Source organism: Tasmannia lanceolata, unplaced genomic scaffold, assembly GCF_043159265.1.
Source record: "Tasmannia lanceolata isolate RefF3 unplaced genomic scaffold, GAP_Taslan_0.1 ptg000020l, whole genome shotgun sequence".
NCBI classification, from domain to species: Eukaryota; Viridiplantae; Streptophyta; class Magnoliopsida; order Canellales; family Winteraceae; genus Tasmannia; species Tasmannia lanceolata.
The window spans coordinates 10,120,220-10,145,442 of record NW_027518697.1 but is presented as its reverse complement, the minus strand read 5'-3'; the positions used below and the strand labels follow the sequence as shown (position 1 = coordinate 10,145,442).

Here is a 25,223-nt window from a genome sequence, read left to right as displayed (position 1 = left end):
ATTTCTTTTCCTAAAGCCACGTCATATTTCCAGGAAACATTTTATTTTCCTTTCCCAGAAAAACAAGTGAACAGAGCCTTAGGGTCAGTTTGGATGTACACAGTACAAAAGTAGAAGGAATGAAAACAGATTCTCATTTCTTTACTTTATTTTTTCCTTTTGATTTTGAGAGAAAAGTTAAATAGTAAATAATGATCTGCATCTGAACAATTTAGAGCAGACAAGGAGAGTCATGTGAATAGTAAATGGCAACCAAACAATGTTAGGGAAAGGAAAATATTTTCTTTTACTTTGATTAAACAATGTTAGGGAAAGGAAAATATTTTCTTTTACTTTGATTTTCCCTATTTTTGGTACAATCAAACGGTGGGAATGAATTTTGATGCAGGGCCCATCCATAGCATGGCTGGAGACAGATAAATGGTTTGGATCATAGAACAATGGCCCCCACTTTGATCGGCCCTATAAAGATCCGTGAGGGATATATTCACTCCCTTTTCTTACTTCGGACAGCCCCACACTTCCGTATTCATGACTACTCTTTTACTCTAGAGTGGGGCGGTCCAAAGTAAAAAAGAGGGGGAATATACAGTTTATTTTTGGGAAGTGATATATTCTCCCCCTTTCTTCCCCTTGCCACCCTTTTCAAGTTTATTTAACACTGCTTTTTAAAAAGGCGGCCCGGGGAAGAAAGGGGTAAATATATAATTTCCCAAAGTTTTTCATATAAACTCAAGAAATCCCCCAATATTAGGGTTTTCTAGGGTTCCCGCGCTCAGAATTCAGCCATTGTCAATCCCTTTTCTAGGTTTTTATGCAATCTAGTTATTTATTTATTTTTTATATCGTCTCGATTTCATGTCTGGATTATTAAGGAAGAATTAAATTGAATGATTTAGGGTTTTCTCCCGCAGCTTATGATTCGTCTTCCTTTATTTGAATTTTCCTTGCCGATTTTCGTTTCTGGTGCATGTTTTTGATTCTATTGGCCGATTTACACTCCGTTTGGATAAGAGGATTTTATAATCCAGGATTGTAAAATCATGGATTTTACAAGCTAAAACCTAGATTTTATAAACTAAAACATAGATTGTACATTTTATTGTTCATTTTTAGGATTGTAAGATCCAAGTTTTAGCTTATAAAATCCATGTTTTTGCTTGTAAAATCTTGGATTTTACAATCCTATATTATAAAATCCTTGTATCCGAACAGGGACTTAAGGCTTTCTCCCATAGCTTATGATTCTTCTTATTCTTTTTATTTCAATTTTCCTCACCTATTTTCGATTCTGGTGAAGGTTTTCTCAGAGATGGGTGGTAGGGAAGAGATGCGCATTTTCGTAGGAGGTTTGTCTTGGGATACTACGGATCGCCAGCTTGAAGACGCCTTCAGCCGTTTTGGCAAAATCCTCGAGGCGCAGGTTCGTTATTTTGATTTGTTTTATTTTCTTTTCTTTTCGATCATCTGAAGACTTTCAACTAAATGGAAAATGAAGAGCTGAAAATAGAGAAGTTCATGAGTAAACCGTAACAATCTATGTGAAGAAAATCAGTTGTGTTGAGAAAATCTGGAAAATCCGATCCGATTGTGCATAAGTAAATGGAAAAGTAAAAGTAAACAAGCCACAAGACGAACACCGAGATTTTATGTAGTTTGGTGAAGATGCCTACATCCACAGGCGGAAACAAAATTTTCACTGTGAGAAAATGATGCGATCCGACCTTGGATCTTCTTTTTTTTATTTGTTATTTGTGCTCATTTTACTTGTTATTTTGTTTACATCGAGAACTTATCATTATTTTTGGCATTTTACTAGCATAGATGTGGGGGATGTCCATCTCCTAGATTCTCCATAGTTAACTCGCAAACCCACTGACTTGCACCAGAAAAAAATATACAAGGATTACAGCAGGATTAACCTGCGAACCAGAAAACTACAACCCTTTCCTTGTCCTCTCAACCAAGACTGTAAAGAAGAGAACCCCGAGAAAAAAATCCAAGAGATAAACCTCAAGAAGAAACACTCCCCCCCCCCCCCCCCCCCCTCTCTCTCTCTCTCTCTCTCTCTCTCTCTCTCTGAAGCCCAAGCCTCCTCTTCCTGCCACACCCTTGGTCGTGTAAAGAGGCTGTTTTATATCATCTAGGTTTTTAGAAAATCTAGAAAAAATCCATTACAAACCCTAATTATATTAGGTAACTAGTGGTGGTGGGAAACAAGGCAACTTTCCCAACAAGATGGTAGCGGATCCCCGGTCGTAAAAGGTGATGCGCTTTAGAATCAGATCTCGGGTGTCTCGGTACTTCGGAAGCTTTTGAATTTCAGTTTGCTACATGAGATCGTTGGTAGAAACCTCATTGATCCTTTGTTATATATAGCCTTTTCCAGTCGATATTGAATGCAACTGGATAGTAGGAGCTCTGCCCTCACTCTCTATCGATCAAAGGGATGGAAGGGCAAAGGTCTTTGGTGTCCCTTCCAGTCAAGAATTGGGGTCTCACAATAACAAAGGAATTCGAATCTTATTACAAAGGAATTCCTGCAAATTCCTTTATTTTCTAGAAACCACTTTTAGGGAGAGATTTAGACAACCAACGACGTTAGCTACGAGTTCGCACCCCCTGCAAGATCACGTTTTTCATCAGGCACTGCTACTCTTTCTTAGCCACTGCTACTCTTTCTGCCAATCCTGAACCTGAAGTACGATAAGATGGAAGTATAATAAATATTCAAAGACAGAAGGGGAAGAAGCAGAAGAAGGAAGAGTGGGACTAAGCACAAGCAAGGGAAGAAGCGTCTCAGGTCCGAGCAGTGCATGATAAATACTGCCAAAGCCTAAGACTGCAGAGGAAATTAAGTGAAGTACTCCAGATACAAAGAATGGAAAGGTGTCTATAACTTCCCCACCCGGACCTACGTCTCAACCTAGAGTAGCTAGATGGGGAAGTCAAAGCAATCCTCGTAGTTGTATCCGCTATGGAGCCATCGTCGCGATCTAGTTTAGCGTGCCAATGTCTTCAACCGCTTCCCTCACTTTATCTCCTTCTTTGAAGTGTGGCCAGTTTTACCTAGCCAGGGAAAAGAATATGCTCTTACCGCTCACTTAAGGCGCAAGGATCAACCCCAAGGCATACTCGTACTTTCCGCCATCCCACGGAGTTGCGAGTACAATCACTGCCTTCTTGAGAGCTAAAGTAAGGATATTATATGTTGCGTCTTTGTGTTGTCCGTAGTTTCATACTTCCATTCTTCCAAACCCTTAAGCATTCCCATCAAAATGTCGTATGCTTGGGGAGAGAACTTCTGGGTGGGATTGCCATGGGGAACGAACTAGTGATTTTTGCTTCATCTCCAGTGCTATGCGTTACCAAATGTACACTGTTTATGCAGAACCTTTGTTTTCTATCTAGTGGGGTAAGCTTTGATCAAACATGCGTCCTCAACATTGCAACATTTAGGTTCTGACGACTACAACTTGGACCCAACGCTCGACACATGTGACTATAATTCCTTACCGATATTATTTCTCTGATTTTCGCCTAACCAACCTTGTCTGGGCATTATTGTGGCTCCATGCCCTCTGGCCCTATGGTTTCCCACTTTCCATCTCGCCCGATCTGTGTGCTGCAGCTCCATGCTCTTTCCTGACATATATCTCTCCTTTCCAGCTTGCACGTGCCACGTGAAGGATAACTCCTATGGCATAGCGCCTCTTCTCGGTTTTGGCTTCCCGTATTCCAATCGCTTTGCCAATTCTCTCTAGAAGCTTTCAAGCTAAGGCCTTTCATGGGTGTGAAAGACGTTACCTCATTGGTGATAACTCACTTTAACAATATATCTCTTCCCTTTACCATAATGCTCGTGCTTGACCTTGGTTTCGTAGTTGCATCCTTGAATTTGAGGATCCCTTTTGAAGAGGTTCAGAGTACGAGGATTACCGTCCTTTCTGCTTGACAATTCTAGGCTTCCCTTCTGGGAATCATTTTGTTGACCTCGGATATATAATGACACTGAATCTGTGTCGGAAACACCTGATTGACTCGTGACTTGACTCGATTGGTGACTCGTAAGAGTTTTTGACAAGAACATAAATTTAGTTGAAAAAAATATAATTATATATCAAAAGATGAAGCATGTAAAAAAATATAACCCAATAGCACATAGATAAAGCATTCTTCCCTTTCCTATGTTCTCCTTCTTTTGTTTTCTTCTGTATTTCTTTTGTATATTCTTTTTCTCCTTTCTTGTTTGTATTTGACCCTCTCAGTCTTTTTACATTAATGAATTTTTCAACCATTCAAAAAAAAAAAAAGCACATAGATAAAGCACTGAACCAAAAATATAAGGAACTGTATGCTTGTAACTTGCATGCACAAAAATAATTAATTTTCAACCTCCAAGTTTTCAACCATCAAAACAAGAACGCCCCTGCCCAGCGACTCACTCGACTCGTAAGAGTCTTATTTTTCCGAGTCGACTCGTACCTACTCGTTCGAGTCACCAGACGATTCATAAGATTCTTAGACAGAGGCGAGTCACCCATGCGACTCACCTTGAAAGCCCGCGTCTCGACTCGACTCGGGAGTTGACTCGTACGACTCGTAAGAGTTTGACAACTATGATTGAACGATTCCTAGATCATCTTGAAGATATTTCCTTCAAAGTAACAATAAAACCCTCATTGACCCATCCTAATCCAATATATTGAAGTTCCCTCCATTTTTGATTGATCATCTGGCTTGAAAATTTGTATATACTATATTAATACGAGCCTCTAAGATAGATTGCATGACCTGATAAGATAGATTGCATGACCTGATTAAGTTATTTTTTGGTTCCAATTTGATCTTTTTTAATTAAAATATGTAATTATAGTCTTCAAGAAACATCCACATTAGGTAAAACCAAATATTGTAATTAATCCAATGACTTCTGAACTAAGTATAAATTCAAGCCGGATTATTCATTGCTAGTTATTAGCATACAATTTTTTCTATTAATCAATGTAGTAAATTATTTTTTGAACTAGTAGGGGCCACTTAAAAACATGCAAGTGTTTTATCTCAATGAAACTTAAATCCTTCATAATACTAGAGTATTTGTGTCCTACATACTTGGACAAAGAACTCAACCAATATACAACCGAGTAGACTCGGGCAAGTCGATGAGTGACACCGTCAAATTTTCTTTGACTCAGAAAATTCATAGGAGTTTTTGATTGACTCGTTATGATCAGACTTGAGTTTTTAAACAGTGTACATGTCTTAATTCCTATTAGATAATAGGGTAAAGATACTTATATCAAATTCTTCAAATAATGTGAAGGATGATCAAATTTAGATGAACCTGCTGGAAATTGTGTAACACAGTTGGTGATGCTGCTTTGACATAGTTGAGTATACTATCCTAAATTCCCAATCTTGTGTTTTCCTTTGTTCTGGCCAGTGTAATTCTTTGTATGCTGGTTTTGGTAAAGGTCTCTCAGTCAAATATTTCTTCTCCTTCTCAATTGATCTATTCCTATACATGAGCAACACATGTATAAGTTTGAGAGCTGGACTTAAATGCTATTCAGAACCTTAACTTAGACATGGACCACTACTGATCCTAACTTTTGATCAAATATTCCTGATAGTCTACATTCAATAATATAAAGAAAGTCGACCTCCTCTCTTATGTTAACCCAAGGAACCCCAACCCTTTTGTTCTTACTATTTCTAGCACACCCAAAAATCCTTAAATAAATAATATTAAAAAAGTCACAAAATTTTATTGTTTTTCTCCCTTTGCAACGCTTGAGTGATAACGTCTATTTTCTTTCACTCACATGAATGATTAAAAAATGCAAAAATATCACACTTTAAATACTTGTCTTAGAGATCACTAAACTTCTATGATTTGGCCGAAACTTTGAATTTATTGCCGACTCTCGTGTTCTGCCGTGTCCGACACGACACGTGTGTCCACATGTGTCGACACTCCTTTGGACATTTTTACCTGTATTGCTGAAAGCCTGGAAGTGTTAGACTTATGTGGGTGTGTGGACATGTTTTTGTACCGTGTCAAGTGTGACATTTTGTTTTTTAATTGAATATTGTGTTTACCTCATTTAGACAACTGGTATCCATGTCGAAACTGGACACATGAATCCATATCCACAGATCATGATTACATATACCTTCTATTTTAGCCGTGTCTGCGTTTCTAAAGTTTGGGGGTTTGCCGTGTCCGACGCGTCTCCGTGTCGACACGCAACACTCGTTTCCGTGTCCACAAATCATAGCTAAACTTCCCCTTAAAACCAACACTTAGACAAATTTACAAGCCTTATTTCCTCCATTTATTCTTCTTATTTTGGAGCTTGTGCATAGATGATGATGCTCTTGCATCAATTTTCATTGTGCGATCGATCTGATTTTTCAGATTCATTTGTTCCCCATTTCTTCTTCTTCTTCTTCCTTTGAACCTTTGCATAGACGATGATGCTCTTGCATCAATTTTGATTGTATGATCGATTTGATTTTTCGGATCCCAACTGTTGAATGAATCTTCTTCGTATGCGACATATGCAAGAGTTACTTCACGGATAAGCAGAAGAAAAAAAGATGTTCAACAAAATGGTTTTTCAAAATTTTTTTTAATCTCTATCAGTAGAAGTAGTTGCCTATCTGAGAAGAAGAAACAACATTCTTTTCCAGTAGTAGTCCAGTCAGAAAGGGGAGGGCCCGCAGTCTAGACTGCATCTCGGGAGTTTGAACACCATCCCATTTCAACCAAAAAGACAACCCACCCAGTTGTCAAGTGCGCTGCCCTAGTGTGCTTCTTGAAGCCCGATGCGCGCGCTGCTCGCGAGTGGCCTTTCTCCGCGCTTCTATCGAGTGAAGCACCGAGCCTACGCTTCTTCTTTTTTTTTGAATGGTAGCATTTATATTAAAAGAAGACTGAGGGTGTCCCCCTTACAACACAGAAAAATAAGACAAAACTATGGCAATACAATTAGGGCGGGAGAAAATCATAGAGTTCTAAAGCCTGCAGCGATACGCCAACTTTTGCTAAATTATCTGCTACGTCATTAGCAGAGCGCCTCACATGATTAAAAGTTACCGGCCGCCCCTGTAAGATATCTGTAATCTCGTCAAAGAATTTAAGAAAGCGCCACGGGGGAGTCCGAGATCCCCTGAGCCATCTTATAACATTCAGCGAGTCACCCTCCACAACACAGCTGTCTGATATTTCCCTAACCAAGCTGACTATGCCTTGATGCGCTGCCCTTACCTCAGCCTCATTCGAATCCGCTATGCCGAGTGGTCCAGAATAAGCCTTCAGGACGACACCGTTGCTATCTCGTAATACTCCACCAATCCCTGCAGGGCTTGGGTTGCCCAAGCTTGAACCATCAAAATTTAATTTAAAGTGCCCTTCTTGAGGAGGGCTCCAATGCTGAATGGGTACCTGCTGAACTTCCTTGCTATGGCACACTACCGTCCACCCTTCCCAGAGATCAAATGCCGAGACGAAACGGAATAACGGCAGGGCTCTAGCCCAGGAGATAGTAAGCGAAATGACCTTAATAAATAAAAAGAACGGAGATTTAGCTTTCCCATCAAAGATCCGAGAGTTCCTTTCTGTCCATATTACCCATAAAACCGCCATTAAGGATAGCCACCACAACCTCTTTCCCTTGCTTCCCCAAGGTATACATCCCCAGCCGGCAAACAGATCTTGCAAACATGAAGGGAACACCCATATGATGCCAAATCGACCTAAAAGCCTCCACCAAATCTCCCTTACTACTCGACCGAGCCTACGCTTCTTAGGAATGCACCCTTTAGGCTAGTTCCTGATTCATATCAGAAAGCTCAATATGCGGGATTTCTGTTGGATCAGATCTTTCGCTTTGACGGAAGCTTTTGGACCTAGCGAAAAGGACTCTAAGCCTTCGCACAAGCAAGCGCGAGAGAAGCAAGCAAAGTAGAAGCTTTGCCAGAAGCAAGACGAGGAAGCGGAGCTGTCATAGAAGCGGAAAGCGCAGTGCGCCTGGTGCAAATTGGTTTTTTTTTTATTCATGATCTACCAATCAGAATGGAGGGTCCTACCTACGTAGATCCGTAGCGATATGCCGAAGCACTTCTCTTTTGACCGGTGGCATTTCTTTCTCGAAGATTCTTCATCAGCTCCCGGAATCGTTAGATGAGTCATCATCGGCCCTGCCATGCCTTCTGTATCCACTTCTGAACCGGACACATATAGTCAGTCCATTGAATAACAGGTCAACCGAATCAGAGGCAAGCTCAACAAGCCAGCTCAAATTCAAAAGATACGTGCCGAGCCGGGGCAGCCTCACTTCCTATAATTGATCGTTCGTAATAGGTAGGACTTTTCATTGAATGGGTCTTGCCTTCTTCATCAGTAAGGTAAGGGCCCCCACCCCCACTTTGATCCGGGGCAGCCTCACTTCCTATAATTGATCGTTCGTAATAGGTAGGACTTTTCATTGAATGGGTCTTGCCTTCTTCATCAGTAAGGTAAGGGCCCCCACCCCCACTTTGATAAGGCAAGGATGAGCACTCGACCTTCGCCAGATTCTTCATCACTTTGACCGGTGGCATTTCTTTCTCGAAGATTCTTCATCAGCTCCCGGAATCGTTAGATGAGTCATCATCGGCCCTGCCATGCCTTCTGTATCCACTTCTGAACCGGACACATATAGTCAGTCCATTGAATAACAGGTCAACCGAATCAGAGGCAAGCTCAACAAGCCAGCTCAAATTCAAAAGATACGTGCCGAGCCGGGGCAGCCTCACTTCCTATAATTGATCGTTCGTAATAGGTAGGACTTTTCATTGAATGGGTCTTGCCTTCTTCATCAGTAAGGTAAGGGCCCCCACCCCCACTTTGATCCGGGGCAGCCTCACTTCCTATAATTGATCGTTCGTAATAGGTAGGACTTTTCATTGAATGGGTCTTGCCTTCTTCATCAGTAAGGTAAGGGCCCCCACCCCCACTTTGATAAGGCAAGGATGAGCACTCGACCTTCGCCGTTTTAGGGAGAGGGGAGGGGGAGAGCTATTGGAGGGGAAGGAAGTGCTATGCTCCCATCGATGCTGGGATAGAGCCGAGAGCTGAAAGAAAAGGGACAAAAGACCCACCGGCACAGTTGAAGAATGATGTAAGCCGGCCTGAGGCAACCGTCTCATGCCTTTCGGCCTTAAAGCCGGGGTATCAAAGTTTTCTACAATCTTGTTGCATGACATGATGCATAAGGAAAGTCCCATCTGCCTAGTCACGAATTGATGTGATGATCTGCAGCGCCTGCGCTGTACTGGCCGGACCATGTTGTATTTCAGCGGCTGCCCGCGTCCGGCTGAGCCGGTTGTGTGTAGACTATCGTGCACGCAACAAAGTCACCCACCGTGCGGAACAAGTATCATATCCCCTTGATTGCTGACCTGTTTGATCAATTGGGAGGGGCGAGGTACTTTCAGTCTGGCTACTACCAGGTTCGGACACGAATTAATGCCCACACCTATCACGAGGGAGAAAGACTACTCCTTTCATCCGGCTTCGTCAGGAATGGTAAAGAGGAAAGACGAGCCTGTCGTCGAGTACATCGAACGATGGAGAAACCTCGCCCTTAACAGCAAGGACCGTCTTGCCGAACAGTTTATTGAAGTTGACTACTCAGTCCACGACAAAAAGGCAATAATCGCCAACTGTGCCTATTTGAGAAGAAGAAATGACGTATGCAAAAGAATGTAAGTGCATGTGCTTCTAAAATTAAACACGGGAATATGAATGATTTGGGGAATTGGCTTCTTACCGAACCCAAATCACATTGATTAATATCTATAGTGGACATCATTATTCTAGTGCTCCATGTTCCAATCTAAAGTTATGTGAGTTTATTCTGTCAGTTAGAATAGGACCCTTAGTTTATAGCTAACCTGTGGGTGTCCATGTGATTTGATGATGCTCCTCAGCATGGTCGGTTTTATATTCATTAATCGCATGGTCCAAGGCTCCAGGGCATATGCAATAGTTACAGACTTACTGCACAAGGCTTGAAGGTATAATGGCACTGACATGTGGGCTGCATTCCATTAGTGACCCTCGTATGTGGGGAGTTGTGCAAATGCTATCTGCAAATACAACCAATTCATCTATGTGTATCTAACATGTTCTCCAAATCCTGCCTTTAGTGATTGTGTGGTCTCATGACAGGATCATGGTTTTCACGAAATAGGAAATGACATTATTGTTTAATGGTGCTCTGTATGCTGAAAGAATAATTCTCTAAGATAAAGGCATTTACGAAATATCTAGCCTTGTTTTTCCAACTTTTTCTAAAGACGTTTGTCAAACATTTTTTGCCTTTATAAAAACTTTGTGAGTCCTGACTTTGGTATTTTATGGTCCCACGACCATCGGATCATGGTTTAGGAGATCCGAGCTATGTGTAAAAGGTTTTAAATTTCGGTTTTGGGTTCGGTTTTGGATGCCAAGGAAACGAAAACACTTCGGTTTCAGTTGCAAATATTGGTAGAAATCCGGTAAAATCATGGAAACGTATGGAAACATATGCAGACAATTGAATTTTGGGATGAAACTGGAAATGCTAGAATAAGTACAAATACAAACTTAGAAACCATCACATGTGCAATGTAACTGTAGCATGTAGGGACAACTTGTCCCCTGCATGTTTGCTTTTTGGTAATAAAAGTCAATTTTCAAAAAAAGAAAAAAGAAAAAACCATCACATAAACAAGACAACTATCTGTAATGGTTTAACAACATTGAACACCTATTAATATGCACGATAACAAGACACCTATCCGTAACGGTTTAACAACATAGAACATGTAGCGACATGCAACACATGTTTGATAATTTAGTACATACCACATTTCACATTGAATTTATATAAATATCTATATGTAATACATTCACCACATTTCACATTTAATTCATATAAATATAATTATTGAAAACATCCTGATATTTTATACCACTAATACATTTACGATTTTGGTTCTGGGATGCGTTTCAAGCGGGATGGAAATGGAAACATTTCGGCTGTTTCGTTTGGTTTTAGTGGAAATTTAAAACAACGATGTGCTCTACACACTGAAAGAGTAATTCCCAAATAAAAAAGTGTTTGTTAAATGATACAAAAGACACTTTCTCGGCTTTGAGATATCTCCTATGAGATCACTTCATTTTTAGGTCTTCTTTCTTTCTAGATACACAATAGAAAAGCCTTGTTGCAGAAAGCTTCCACCATTTGAATACGTAATTGAGACCCATTGGTCTTGGATTATTCAACTGCTGTTTATTTTTTTATTTTCATAGCACACATATCTAAAATTAATACCATTAAAATATATATATATATATATATATATATATATGAAATTAATCTGATTAGTGTTTCTTTTTTATTGCTCATCCTTTCTTTTGTTTTTGTCCCCCATTTTATTAACTACCATTTTTATGTTTTGCTTCCACTTCTCCGGAATCCCGACTATGATCTCTTGAGATGCTTTAGATGCGTTTTTCTGAGAGATATTTGTTCCGTGGATTGCATCAAGTTGCCGAATCTGTTATTATTTGTATGAATGCGTTCTATTCAGATGATCCTTTCTAGGGCTTCTCGAGCCAGTAGTATGTGCAAGTGAACTACAGTTTGATGATCACTAGCCACATCTAGCATTGGGTTCAGTTGATTCAGCTACAGTTAGATACCTGTCTACCCAACACAGATATGGTTGTTTGAAAAGAAAGGTGGTTAGCATTTTATCTGTTTAGAAACTGGAATGTCATATTTGGTAGGTCAGCTATTAGGTTCTGCACCAACAATGACGAGATATTCAGGCAGGCTGAATTGGACAGAACTCTCCAACTTCGTGATGCATTCTAGTCCGTTGATTTTATGGATTTGGATCGAAGTGACCATTTTGTATTTCTTTCCCCGTAACAGAGTCCGGAAGGCTCATCCATGCACTTTGAAATGTCATTTGATGCTCACAATGTTGGAAATCTTCTCAATAAATGATGCAATACATTGATTATTTAGCTATTATCTTCTATGCTGGAACTAAATAGTCTCATATGCCCAATGGATGCCAAATAAGCCTGTTATGGAATGCGTGAAATGCTCCCATTTGATTGATGTGTTTACTGTAACAGATTTTCTGCTTCTGCCAATGTTCTGAAAGTTTGGCGGAAAGTTAAGATACAATAGACACAGATACATGTGATTTGGTAACAATGGAGACCTCTTTCTGATTATATACCCTTTAAAATTCGACGTGCTAATTTGTCTGGTTCACAGCATTGACTGACATTCCTGCTCTTTGGGACCGATACCTGAATCCGGGGTTGTTACTTCCCGCGTACTAGTTGGGAAGATTTGTAGTGGTTTGTTGTAATTCTGTATTCTAATACTGCTGGGTGTCACCGGCAAACTTGATTTTGGCAACGATTGGTTAATGCCACCAGAAATATTGTGTAGTTGGCATCAATTTAAGGCTTCTATTTTCCTCCTCATTTGCAATAAAAAGGGCGGTCCAGTGCACAAGGCTCCCACTATTGTGGGGTCTGGGGAGGGCTAGATGTACGCATTATGTTCTCCTCATTTGCAATATGTTCAGTAATTCCAGTTCAGTTTTTGAGAGCCTCAAATCTTGCGAGGCAAGTTGCAATCTCATACCCACATCGTAATGGTTGAGAGCAGTGTTTCAAAACGTGAATGCGTGTCAAAACACGGCCAAAACAAATCCTAGTTTACTTGGCACGACGTTGTCAAGTACTCGGTTGACGCAACTGAGTCCTCGATTGACGCAGCCATAAATTGGGAGTCAAAAGAAGTTTTGATTGACTTTGTAGAACAAAACACGGACTCCGACATGAACGTGGCCAAGGCAGAAGGGAGTTGACTTGGGAGAGTCAACTAAGACCCGGGGGAGTTTTGAAACTAGAGTGTACATATTCCACAATTTTAGTGCAGAACCTGAATTCGATTCTCATCAACTGCATGCTACTGTAGCCAGCAAAACTCCTGGTATCACTAACCATTGCTGTTTTCCTTTGAGATTATTCCAACCATTTACTCATTGCAGTTCGACTGATAGAAATGTTCTTTGAAAGTAAGCAGCAAAGACTTGCCGGTGTGTTGGCTTCAATATTTTCTGTTGCTTCTGTGATGTTCTCTTAGTTAGTGATGCTGATGGTGGCTGGACTAGTGACTTGAAAGTCTTGAAAACAGAGGCAGTGAATCTGAACGTGTTTATGCATGGCCATGCCTAATTTATCTTTGTCCAAATTCTTTTGTCATTCTTTTTTGGTCACTAGAAGAGCTCTGTGCAATGTCTTCATTGCCCGGTTTATAGGATTAGCTGGGAGACTGCTTCAAAATGCGGTCAAAGCAAATTCTAGTTGACTTGACACTTCGCGGTCTGAGTACTCGGGAGAGTGAAAGGAGTTTTGATTGCCCTCACAGGGCAAAATGTTGACTCGGTCAAGAACGCGGCCAAGGTAAACAGGAGTCGACTTGGGGGATTTTTGAAACTATGGTTGGGACCATTTGTTGGAAAAGTTTTTCCGCCTTTGGTACTGAGGCTTTAATGAGGTGATTTATCTTCTGATCCGATCACCTACAGTTCAGAGATGTAAATTTCCTTCTCAGATGCTGTATGCGAGCCTGTTTTAAGTGGAAGACTTGCTTTTGGTATTTGGTCATTTTGCACTTGTCACTGTCTGAATCCATGCCTGTGGAAAGTTTTCATTTTTGATCTGATTTTTGTGACTATCTTATGGACTGGGATGAAGAAGTCTGAAGGGAACTCCAATTTGTTATGTTGGTTTTGACTATCCAATTTGTTGTCCATATCTATCGGCATTGCAGTATCATTGTGAGAGTATTGCTTACCAGAAGTCAGCCACGGATTTTCATGATAACTTCTTCTTCCAAGATTCCGTTAGCTAGTGGCAATGCACAAACCTGATTAGTGAAAAATGTTGCAAGATTTATATTCAGAGGTCAGTTCTAATAGAAATACATGTTATATTATGGATCCAAGGTTGGTTTGAGTGATGCCCTGTGGTTATATCTGAAATGGTATTTGGGATTTGTTTGAGTGCTGACAGCGACGTGGTCATGCCTGAATTTACATTCGGAATTTGAGACTTGATTGCATGCTTGGTGCTGTTGTATCTGAAGTCAAATGGAATGGGTATGGCAAAGTGAGATAAAGTCTCAACTATTCAATCGAATGGAAAACAGATACACGAACTGAGAAGATGCATGAGTTGGTTTTGCTTATCTCTGCCAAATAAGTTAATCTCGTGTTTCGGCCTTTAATCTTTGGAATGGGTGGAGGGAAGATTTGCTTCATCTCGGCGCAGCGTCAGTCGATTGTGCAACATTGGGTACCCCCCAATTAAGGCTTTTTAAAGCTCAACTTTGATGGGTCTAGTTTGGGGAACCCGGGTCCTGCGGTTATTGGTGGAGTTCTTAGAGACGATGGAAGAACATTTCTATGGGCTTTTGCAGGGCCTACTGGAGTTGCAGATGCAAGCGAGGCAGAGGTTTGAGCAGACTACCAAGGTATTAAGTGTCCGGACAAGGAGAGTTTGGACCGGGTGGTAGTGGAGGGAGACCCCTCTACATCATCTGTTATCTCAGAGGTTCCAGTATGCCCCCTTGGAGATTCGTGCGGTTCTTTGACAAAATCCAAGACTTTGTGACCACGTCTTCGATTATCTTTATTCATGTTAGAAGATCTGCCAATAGCGAGGCGGATAGACTAGCCAGGGCAGGGATAGATAAGGAAGAGCTTGGGATGTTTGATTTCCTCCCCCCTTGACCTGTATTTTCGTTTGGTATCCTTGTTGTTTTTATGTCTGTTCTCTATCTATGACGATCCTGTATATTTATTGGGGTCGACCATCTCGGTCCTCCCTCCCATTTGAATGAAAGTTTGTTACCATTCAAAGGAAAAAAGTTAAACCTCATGGTCACAGCAGTTCATGCAACTTGAATCACCCAAATCTAATTATTGCCATATGTGGAAGGGTCAGATTTGGTGAGAAGCTCCATTTCTATCGGCATTGCAGTACCATTGTGAGAGTAATGCTTACCAGATGTTAGCCACGGACTTTTATGATAACTTCTTCTTCCAAGATTCAGTGAGCTAGTGGCAATGCACAACCTGATTAGTGAAAAATGTTGCAAGATTTATATTCAGTGGTCAGATCTACTCGAAATACATGTTATATTGTGGATCCGATATTTGGTTTGAGTGTTGAGTGCCATGTGGTTATATCTGAAGTGGTATTTGGGATTTGAGATTTATGTGAGTGCTGACAGCAATGTGGTTATGCCTGAATTTACATTGGGAATTTGAGACTTCATTGTATGCTTGGTGCTGTGCCTATCTCTGAAGTCAAATGGAATGGGTATGGCAAAGTGAAATGTGGGCTCTGCATTCAGTCGGTTGGAAAGCAGATGCATGAACTGAAAAGATGCATGGTTTCTGCTGTTTTGAGCAGTGTTTAAAAATGCGGATACCGGTCAAAATGCGGCCAAGAAAAATCCTTGTCGACTCGGCGCGGACGCAGCCAAGAACACGGTTGACGTGGTTGAGTACTCGGTTGACCCGATCATAACTTGGGAGACTCAAAGGAGTTTTTATTGACTCTGTAGGGCAAAATGCGGAAAGCGGTGACAAAACGTGGAACACGGCCATGGCAAAAGGGAGTTGACTTGGGGGAGTCCACAATGACGCGGGGGAGTTTTAAAACTATGGTTTTAAGTAAGAACTCTTACCACTATCAACAAACTGTCATGCATTTAGTTGTTGTATATATCATCCTTGCTCGTTCATAGAAATCATGCCTTCCTCTTTGCAAAATGGTGCTGTTGTTGCACGTCTCTATATATTTAGGGGATTTGCCTTCAGTTAGTATTTTGTAACAGAGAGGGCAGAAAGCGACAAATTACAATGTTATGCGCCCATGTTGTTCATGGAATGTTTAAAGACATAAGAGTTTGTATAGTACTTTTTTTGGTAGAATATTTTCATCATGTTCTTATGTGAACTGTGAAATGCGCTTGCGGATCAAAATTTTATAACCTGGGCTTCTGTGCTTTAACTTTTCGAACCAAATTGATTGTAGGGGGTACAACCATTTTTTTGATGGGCAACCATGCTTCTTGTTGTGGTGCAATATTTTTGAGGGGGTACAACCATGCTTGTAGGGGGTACAACCATGCCTCTTGTTGTGGTGCAATATTTTGAAGATCTAGTTTTTATATCTTCTAGTACATGATTCTGTTACCTTCTCATGAAATTGACATTGGCTATACCTTTTTCTTTTTAATATCCTTATGGGAGCGGTTCAAGAGATGCCATTTCTAACAAGGGGAGATCATATCTAGATACATTTATCTTATATATATATACTAGTGGGACACCCCGTGCGATGCACGGGGAGTGAGAAAACATTATATTTAGCTTCTCATGATAGACAATAGAGAAACTGCAAATTACGGAAACCTTATAGATCGGAGGGTTGCGATCATCCCATCGAAATGATTTTGGGGGCACAACCTATTTGCGTCGCGGCCCATCAAATGGACGGCTTGGATCATCCTATGGCGTTGACCACAAACTTAATTTGAAAAATCTGGTTGGGGCCTACAATTTGGCCTTAATGTTAATGCACGACCCACACCATAGGATGATCGAAACCATTCATTTGATGGGCCACAATGTAAATAGGTTGTGCCCCAAAAATCATTTCCATTGGATGATCACAACTCTCCAATCTATAGAGGTTTCCGTAATATGCAATTTTTCGTTAGATCGGAGGGCTATGATTATCAAATGGAGGGTTTGGATCATGGGGTGGTGCGTACAATTCATTTTGAAAAGTACAGGTGGGGCCTACCTTGTTCAAAGATTTGAAGAAAATAATTTTTGGGCCCACCAACTGTGGGGGATAGACCAGTGCAAAGATTAGAAGAAATTAATTTTTGGGCCCATCAAAAAGATTTTGAAAAACATGGGAGGGTTTGACCCGACCCGTAAGGGTCCGGGTGACACGGGCCAGGTTAAAATGACCCGGGGAAATTTACGGGTTACGAATCTTGGATCCGTACCCGGCCCAAGAATTGTACAACATCAACAAGTTGTGCCCCAAAAATCATTTCCATATGCTGATCCTAGCCGTCCAATCGATAGAGGTTTCCATAATATGATGTTCCTCTTACATTGGACGGTTAAGATCACCCTATGGATTTTTTTATTACAAATGCATAAAGGAGGGGGGTAAGATTGAAATTATGTGGCTTTCATGGGTGCCTTTGTTAAAAAGCATAAAGGAAGGGGTAGGATTGAAATTATGTGGCTTTAATGGGTGCCTTTGTTAGATAGCATAAAGGAGGGGGTAGGATTGTAAATATGTGGGTTGAATGGGTGCCTTTGTTAAAAAAAGTCAAAAAAAGTGATATGTAATTCTCACACATTTTTGGGAGAAATTGAAATAATTCCCTTAGTTTCCATTCCTCTCTCTCTCTCTCTCTATATATATATATATATATATATATATATATATATATATATATATAAGGAAAATGATTGTACGCTCGAGTGTACCAAGCTTGTGGTACGCTCGAGTGCCCAATCACATGTGGGCCCACTTTGTTAGGATGATCCAAAGCATTCATTTGAAAGGCCCTTACATAGATGGGATGTGTACCAAAAATCATCTCCATAGGATCATCATAACCCATCCATTTGTGGAGGTCAAAATGGCCAGACACTGTTTGTCTACAAATCTGTCCATTTTTGCCCTCCACTTTTGGAGTTTTAGGATGATTCAATGGAGCTGATTTTTGGTACACACCCTATCTATGATAGGGCCTTGCAAATGAATGCTTTGGATCACCACAAAAAATGTAGGACCCATGTGATTGGGCACTCGAGCGTACCATAAGCTTGGTACACTTGAGCGTACAATCCTTTTCCTCTCTCTCTCTCTCTCTCTCTCTCTCTCTCTCTATATATATATATATATATATATATATTATATATATATATATATATAGGGAATTGATATTCACATTACTATTCCCTTGTTTTAATAATGACACACTTTTCATTTTACACTTCTATTGTTACCTGTTAAAAGTCTTGTTACAATTTTCCAAAACCTAACAACATCAACTGAAAAAGTGTTTCATAGAGTGAGGAGCGGCATTATAAAAAAAGGGATAGTGAAGATCATCTCTCTCTCTCTATATATATATATATATATATATATATATATATATATAGAAAGATGACATATTTCATTCAGATTAGAATAGCATTAGGGACCAGTAGTCCCCCCTGCATTACAGAATATCAATGAGAATTGGATTGGGCATACCCAACCAGAGAAAAACTTTAAAACAAATCAAAACCAGTCTTGTATCTTTTCTTCCCTTCGTCGTTCCATTATCATGAACAATTTTCTTTTCAAAATTCCAAACGATTCTTTCTACATCCTCGTTAGTCCCTTCAAAATGCCCTATTAAATCTTCAGCCGGTTCTCCTATGCCGAGCACTTCTCCAAGTCCTCCATGATGTGCTTGATTTGAAAATCCGGCATGTCAATGAGAAGGTGCTCCGGCAGCCGATTCAAGAATATAGGGTTTTTTCTGCCGGCAATCCTCTCCTCCACCAGCCGGATACCTACGACCTTGTTGGCTTCCCAATTCAACCGTCTCGCAACCCTTTCCTCGCTTAACATCAGTTGGAAGAAAGGGTATTTGTACAACGGCGAGTGGGTATCCTTGACAGAGTCCATCCCACAGAGCCTGTACATGGTGAAGGGTCGATCTTCGGCCTCTATTTTAAATAATTTCCACTGCTTTCGGAGAAGATCTCGCGACAACTCTTTGTGGGATGGATCATTAATAGAGGCCCTCTCTTTGTCGCAGGTCATCGACCTCATTCTCCTGAGGATATTTTCTAGGACCAGAATCTCCATGAATAATCTCCTATTCCTACCTCCATAGCGCGAAGAAGAGTCGTTATCCATGTCATGTTGATTGTGGTTAAGAACAAAGGCTTTCTTTTGCACTTCTTACTCTTCTTCAAAATGCTATACCCCTTATGCCCTAGAATTCCAATCCCCAGATATTACAAAATCCCGCCCCTATATAGTAAGGATAAATCACTAAGAATAAAGAGAAGTGTCCACGGATCAATGAGACAAATCGCTTAGGATAGCGTGCTCCTAACAGGGAAATTTATAACCCACTTCCCCTTAACCAATAAATAATAAATTTAAGGAAGATTGTGCGACACGATTTAACCTAAAGGCCTCGCAATAGCAGAAGATACTAGAAGGTGGCCCCCCTGATCCAATCAACTAGAATCTGCTAGAGGCTAGGGGAGTTAAGAATTAACCAAAGGCGAACCCAACCCTGGGCAGATGGGAATTTAATTTAAAAGGTTTTGGGAGCCGACTACTGCTTGTTACCCTTATTGCTCCCACGGATTTCTCCAGATAGATTGAACAAAGTTTCTCTTTTGATCTTGCCATCTTCGCCTTGAGATTTATACCAGGATTGATCACGTCAGAGGGAGCATTCCTTGCTTGTACTTGGTAATCACCTTTTTTGCTTAACTTGGTAGATAGATCCAGCCACGAAACTTTCCGCGTAGGGGCAGGATGGTCAATTGACTCAGACCCAACTAGAGAATGGCAGGAAAGACTAAGGCTCTTGCTTTCAGGCACAGCAATCCCAAGACCTATGTCAGATCCGACCTTGGGCAGCACGCCCTGGTCCAATTCGAAATTTGAATTCCGTAGGGGGGCCGAAAGTTTGCCGGAAAGCAATCCCGGAGGAGAAGTTTCTACACACTAGTGTAGATAAGTTATCTACACACTAGCTTAAAATACAATGGGGGCCACATTGTTTGGGTGATCCAAAGCATTCATTTGATGGGCCCTCACATATATAGGGTGTACCCAAAAAATCAGCTCCATAGGATCATCCCTCCCCCCGCCCCCTACGCCGTATTTTAAGCTAGTTTGTAGATAACTTATCTACACTAGTGTGCAGAAACTCTTTTCACACACACACACACACACACACACACACACACACACACATGAGAATAGAGTTCGTACGCTCGAGTGCAGCTAGGCTTAGCTGCGCTCGAGCACAGAAACAAGGGGGCGGGGCCATTGGGGGGTGATCCTAACCATTCATTTGGAAGGCTCCATCATGGATGGGGGGGCCTACGAAAAATCAGCTCCATTGGATCACCAATGAGTGACCATTTGTGGGGCCAAAAACAGACAGATACTGTTTGTCCACAAATCTGTCCATTTTTGGCCCCACAAATGGACACCTTAAGGTGATCCAATGGAGCTGATTTTTGGTGGACACCCTACCCATGAAAGGGCCCATCAAATGAATGCTTTGGATGCCACCCAAAATGTGGCCCCACCCTGTTTCTGTCCTCGAGCTCAGCTAAGCTTAGCTGTGCGAGCTTTAACTGCGCTCGAGCGCAGGAACTCTATTCTTTATATATATATATATATATATATATATATAGAGGAAACTGTTGGTGAGCTTAAGCTCACCAAACTTATGGTGAGCTAGCTTGCCCAATCACATGGGGGCCCACTTTGTTAGGAGGATCCAAAGCATTCATTTTAAAGTCCCTTACATAGATGGGGGGTGTACTAAAAATCAGCTCCATAGGATCATCCTAACCCCTCCATTTGTGGAGGACAAAAATGGACAGACTTGTGTCTGTCCATTTTTGTCCTCCACAAATGGAGGGGTTAGGATGATCCTATGGAGCTGATTTTTGGTACACCCCCTATCTATGATAAGGCCTTGCAAATGAATGGTTTGGATCACTCCCCAAAATGTGGGACCCATGTGATTGGGCAAGCTAGCTCACCATAAGTTTGGTGAGCTTAAGCTCACCAACAGTTTCCTCATATATATATATATATATATATATATATATATATATATATATATATATATATAATCTCTCTTTAACGGCATCGTTTTATGAAAAATATATTTGCTGTAACTGCAATGTGGCAAGTATACCAGTGTTTAGAAGTTATTACTCATTCTTGGTGACTGAGAGTGGTAATCAGTTTGGTAAGATGTTTTCCAAGCTGGACATAGATGATATCTATGCTCTAGCTGAGAAGTGTTAAAAGAGTTTAGTATATGATTTTGGTGTAACTTATATGTTTCTTAAGTTTATATACATTAGTAGGATGGGAACCCCCATCATTGAATAGCCCTATGACACTTCATGTACTTATGAACTTCCACTTATATAAAAGCATATATGACGGTGGGGATGATATCTATGCTCTAGCTGAATGTTAAAGAGTTTAGTATAGGCAGCTTTATATAAATGATTTTGGTGTAAGTCATTTGTTTCTTAAGTTTATATACATTAGTTGAATGGGACCCATCATGGAATAGCCCTATGACACTGTACTTACGAAATTCCACTTATATAAAAGCGTATATGACTGTGGGGTTGGAGTAACCATGGTTTGAAATTTCGGTTTTGGCATATATTTCGGACCTAGCCGAATTCGAAATTTCGGTCAAAATTGGGTAAAGACGCTCGAAATGTCGGTTTTTTCGGCCGAAATTTTGTAAAAGAATAAAAAATTAATATTTTGTTTAAAATTTCGCCAAAATTTCCGAAATTTCGAACGAAATTTTGTACGTTTTGGAAATTTCGGATTTCGGTCTAAATTTCAAACCATGGGAGTAACAACCTCCAAGATTTCTATTTCTTTCATTTTCCCCTTTTTTCCTCTCCTTTCTCTTCTCCGTACTGATTGGGTGTTTGGGTGATCTATCATGAAGTTTAACAGTTGGGAAGATACAGAACAAGACTGTAGCAACACCATTTACAACAGTAAAAAATGCATTATGCTTTATATCTAACTACTGTCATGCGTAATTATATGCCATTTTTTCAAGTGTCAAAGATTGGTATATGAGTACCTAGAATGAGCATCATTTGAAGTATTTTGAAAACATAATTTTGAACTAGCTACTTTTATTAGCTTGAGAGATATCCAGAGTTTCTAGTGCACGGTTGGAATAATCTTATTAGAAACTAATATTCAAATATGCATCGCTAAGAATACGAAGCAGCCATAAGGTACTTGCTTTTAGAATGCATTTTCAGATGTAAATGTGCATGTTTAGATGCTAATCATTGTAGACTCCTGACTGCATTTACTATTGAAGTTATGGGTGCAATACCAAACTAACTTCTCGTACCGCATGTCCTCCTAATGCATTGTCTGTATCCTTCAACTCACGAGGCGTTCTGTGAATGTGCTTGAATCTTTATGTTTGAATGCTAAAATTAATTTTGAGTTGCAACCTTGAGGTCAAGGGATCACCTCTTCATCTTTGATACCTGAAAAGAAAATTTTTGGTTGGTGCCTGTAATCTATGGCAAAATAATTTGTGATCTATCTAAAGGTTGGTATGGAAGTTAAGAATTGGGGCTTAAAGGGAAAGAACAAAAAATGATTCAGTAAGAATTATGTGATTTACTGCATTTTTATGCCCATCCTTTTTATCTTTTATATTCTTGATTTGAGATGGCCAAGATTATCAATGGATCTGATCACCATATACATGTCAGTGTGTCCATGCCGTAAAATGATTGTTTTCCTTCACAAAAACAATGTTTGTCGTCAGGGATTTTTTCTTATTATATTGTATCAATATGAATAATAAATTGTTTATTATTTCCCTATGGCTTCATCTTTCACATTGCTTGTTACCTTATTGTGTACAATTTTGTAGATCATGCTGGACAGAGAAACATCCCGTCCCCGAGGGTTTGGATTTGTGACCTTCGCAGACCAACGGGCAATGGAAGACGCAATGCATGAAATGCATGGCAGGGAGCTGGGTGGTCGGGTTATCTCAGTGAACAAGGCCCAGCCCAAGATGGGGGCAGAGGATCATGGCTACAGCTATGGTGGTGGGGGCTATTCATCAGGTGGAAGAGGAAGCTATGGGCATGGAGATAGGCCAGCAGGGCGGTCGGGTTGCTTCAAGTGTGGGCGTCCAGGGCATTGGGCCAGTGAGTGCCCTTCAGCTGGTGGTGGTGGCGGCCGTTTCTCTTCTCGTCCTAGGTTTGGTGGAGGCCGTGGGGACCGCTTTGGAGGAGACCGTTACTTGGATGATCGGTATGATGGGGGTCGTTATGGAGATAGAGACAGCAGAGACAGCAGGTACGGAGCTAAGTCACAAATATCGTTCTTTGGAATTTCTCTGCAAGGGAAAATCTCTGGATATATTAAATTTTATTTTATTTTTTCTGGTTCATATTGGGAAAAACGATAAAACAATAATGTTATTTAAAAATATACAAATTGAGAAAAAAATAAAAAAAATGTAAAAATGACATAAAAATATCGTGATATTATCTCGGTATATGAAAATATCATCATATTTTTAACCTTCTCGGGATTATTTCGAAATTTTATCGTTTTATGTAAATGTCATGATAAAATCGCAATATTTTGAAAATGTTGGAGATATTTGTGACATAGGTACGGAGGACGTGAACGCTACGGAAGTGATAGTAGGTACCCAACTGGTGGGGACCGTTTTCCGAATGATCGGTATGGAGGGTCGGATAGATACCCGCAAAATGGATATGGTAAGGATAGGGATGGAGGCAGCCCAAAGGGTGGTGGCAGTGACAGATATGGGAGTGGTGGGCCTGCGCGTTATGATGGAGGAAGCTACAGGGAGAGGCCGGGGCCCTACGACCGTCCCAACAGGCGGGGAGGGCGGCCGTCTTCCTATGAGGATCGCTACTGATAAAGGTAATGGTTGTTATCTCAGTGACTGTTACCTATGTAGGCTAGCTGCTTCTTTTTTCTGTTATGAACAAAAGGGATTTTGAAGTAGTTGGGAATTTGGGATAGATGGACACAATCTGGTCAGACTTTGTATTTTGGTGTGTTCCCTCTTACTTTTCTGGCAAAAATTGATAGATTTTTGGATCCAATTAGGCTGTTAGACCCCAGTGTGAATTATGGGTGCTTAGTTGGCACCTTTACTTGTGTACAGGTTGCATTGTATATATTAAAGGGCTGAGACTTCCACACAACTTTTTTAGAAGGATGCAAGTATATATATGCATTTTTCAAAATTTTGTAATTTCACATTGTGCATTTTTTTATGTGCAATTTCCTTGAAAATTCTATTAGACCCTGTTTGGATTTCAGGAATTCTATGCAATAGTGTGGAAAGGACAATATTTCTAATATTTATTCTTTTTACTTACGAAAAAGATGTCTTCAACCAACACTAATCAATATTTACTTAAAGAGGGACCTTCGATTTTTTACTATCACTCTAAGTTAACCATAATCATATCATTTCCTCCTAAATTGTGGCAAGAGAAAATTTTCATGTTTTTCTTCTTAGTGGTCAGTATTTATGAAATATTATTTTGAGGAATGATAAAGTGAAGGACGCCCATGCAGTAATCCAACGGCAAGGCTGCCTCATTAGATCCATGTCACTCTACGGAATTGGGGCAACTCTGCCTCGACAAAAGCTAATTAAATTATCCCTTGTCCCCTGAAAAGTGATTAAAATCTGCTATAGAATAGGGAGTTTGGTTAATTTTTTATGAGATAGAGGTACTTTGGTTACTTTTCAAGAGGTTGGGGTTTTTTTCTTAATTTTTCATGTGCTAAGGCTATTTTGGTCATTTTATGAGATGAGGGTATTTTGGTTATTAAAATGGACAGATTTGTGAAGGTTTATACTCGTCCATTTTAACCTCCACAAATCGAAGGGTTGGGATGATCCTATGGACCTGATTTTTTGGGCACACCCTATCTATTTCGCGGCCTATCAAATGAATGATTTGCATCACCCAAATAATGAGGCCCCCGTGCTTTTTGAGCGATCCCTTAGAAACACGTTTTCATGTGTGTGTGTGTGTTTGTGTATATACTAACATTATTGGCCCATGCACCGCTTGCATGTAAACTAACGACCTCACCTCATCAAAACATTAGGGGTAAAATGGTGGGCCCCAACCTAGCATGGGCTAGGTGGTGATTGTGGGACCCAGTACATCAAAACACAAGGTGGTCCCAACCCCAAGACCCCGGGCAGTCCGGC

The 25,223-nt window shown here is 40.5% G+C and overlaps 1 protein-coding gene across 3 annotated transcripts; it reads left to right on the top strand.

The window, feature by feature from the left end:
- Nucleotides 1-665: 665 nt before the first annotated feature.
- Nucleotides 666-24,312, top strand: LOC143854175 (glycine-rich RNA-binding protein RZ1C-like). 3 transcript variants are annotated; one of them, XM_077364009.1, is made up of 4 exons: nucleotides 666-808; nucleotides 1,301-1,423; nucleotides 22,875-23,308; nucleotides 23,630-24,312. In XM_077364009.1, exons 2-4 carry the CDS (start codon nucleotides 1,313-1,315, stop codon nucleotides 23,901-23,903), a joined length of 819 nt encoding a protein of 272 aa, XP_077220124.1. In that variant the 5' UTR covers nucleotides 666-808; nucleotides 1,301-1,312; the 3' UTR covers nucleotides 23,904-24,312. The 3 variants fall into 3 exon arrangements, with proteins under 3 accessions (XP_077220124.1, XP_077220125.1, XP_077220126.1); XM_077364010.1 differs by having other exon boundaries at nucleotides 681-808; nucleotides 1,311-1,423; XM_077364011.1 differs by lacking the exon at nucleotides 666-808 and adding an exon at nucleotides 12,188-15,813.
- Nucleotides 24,313-25,223: the final 911 nt, after the last annotated feature.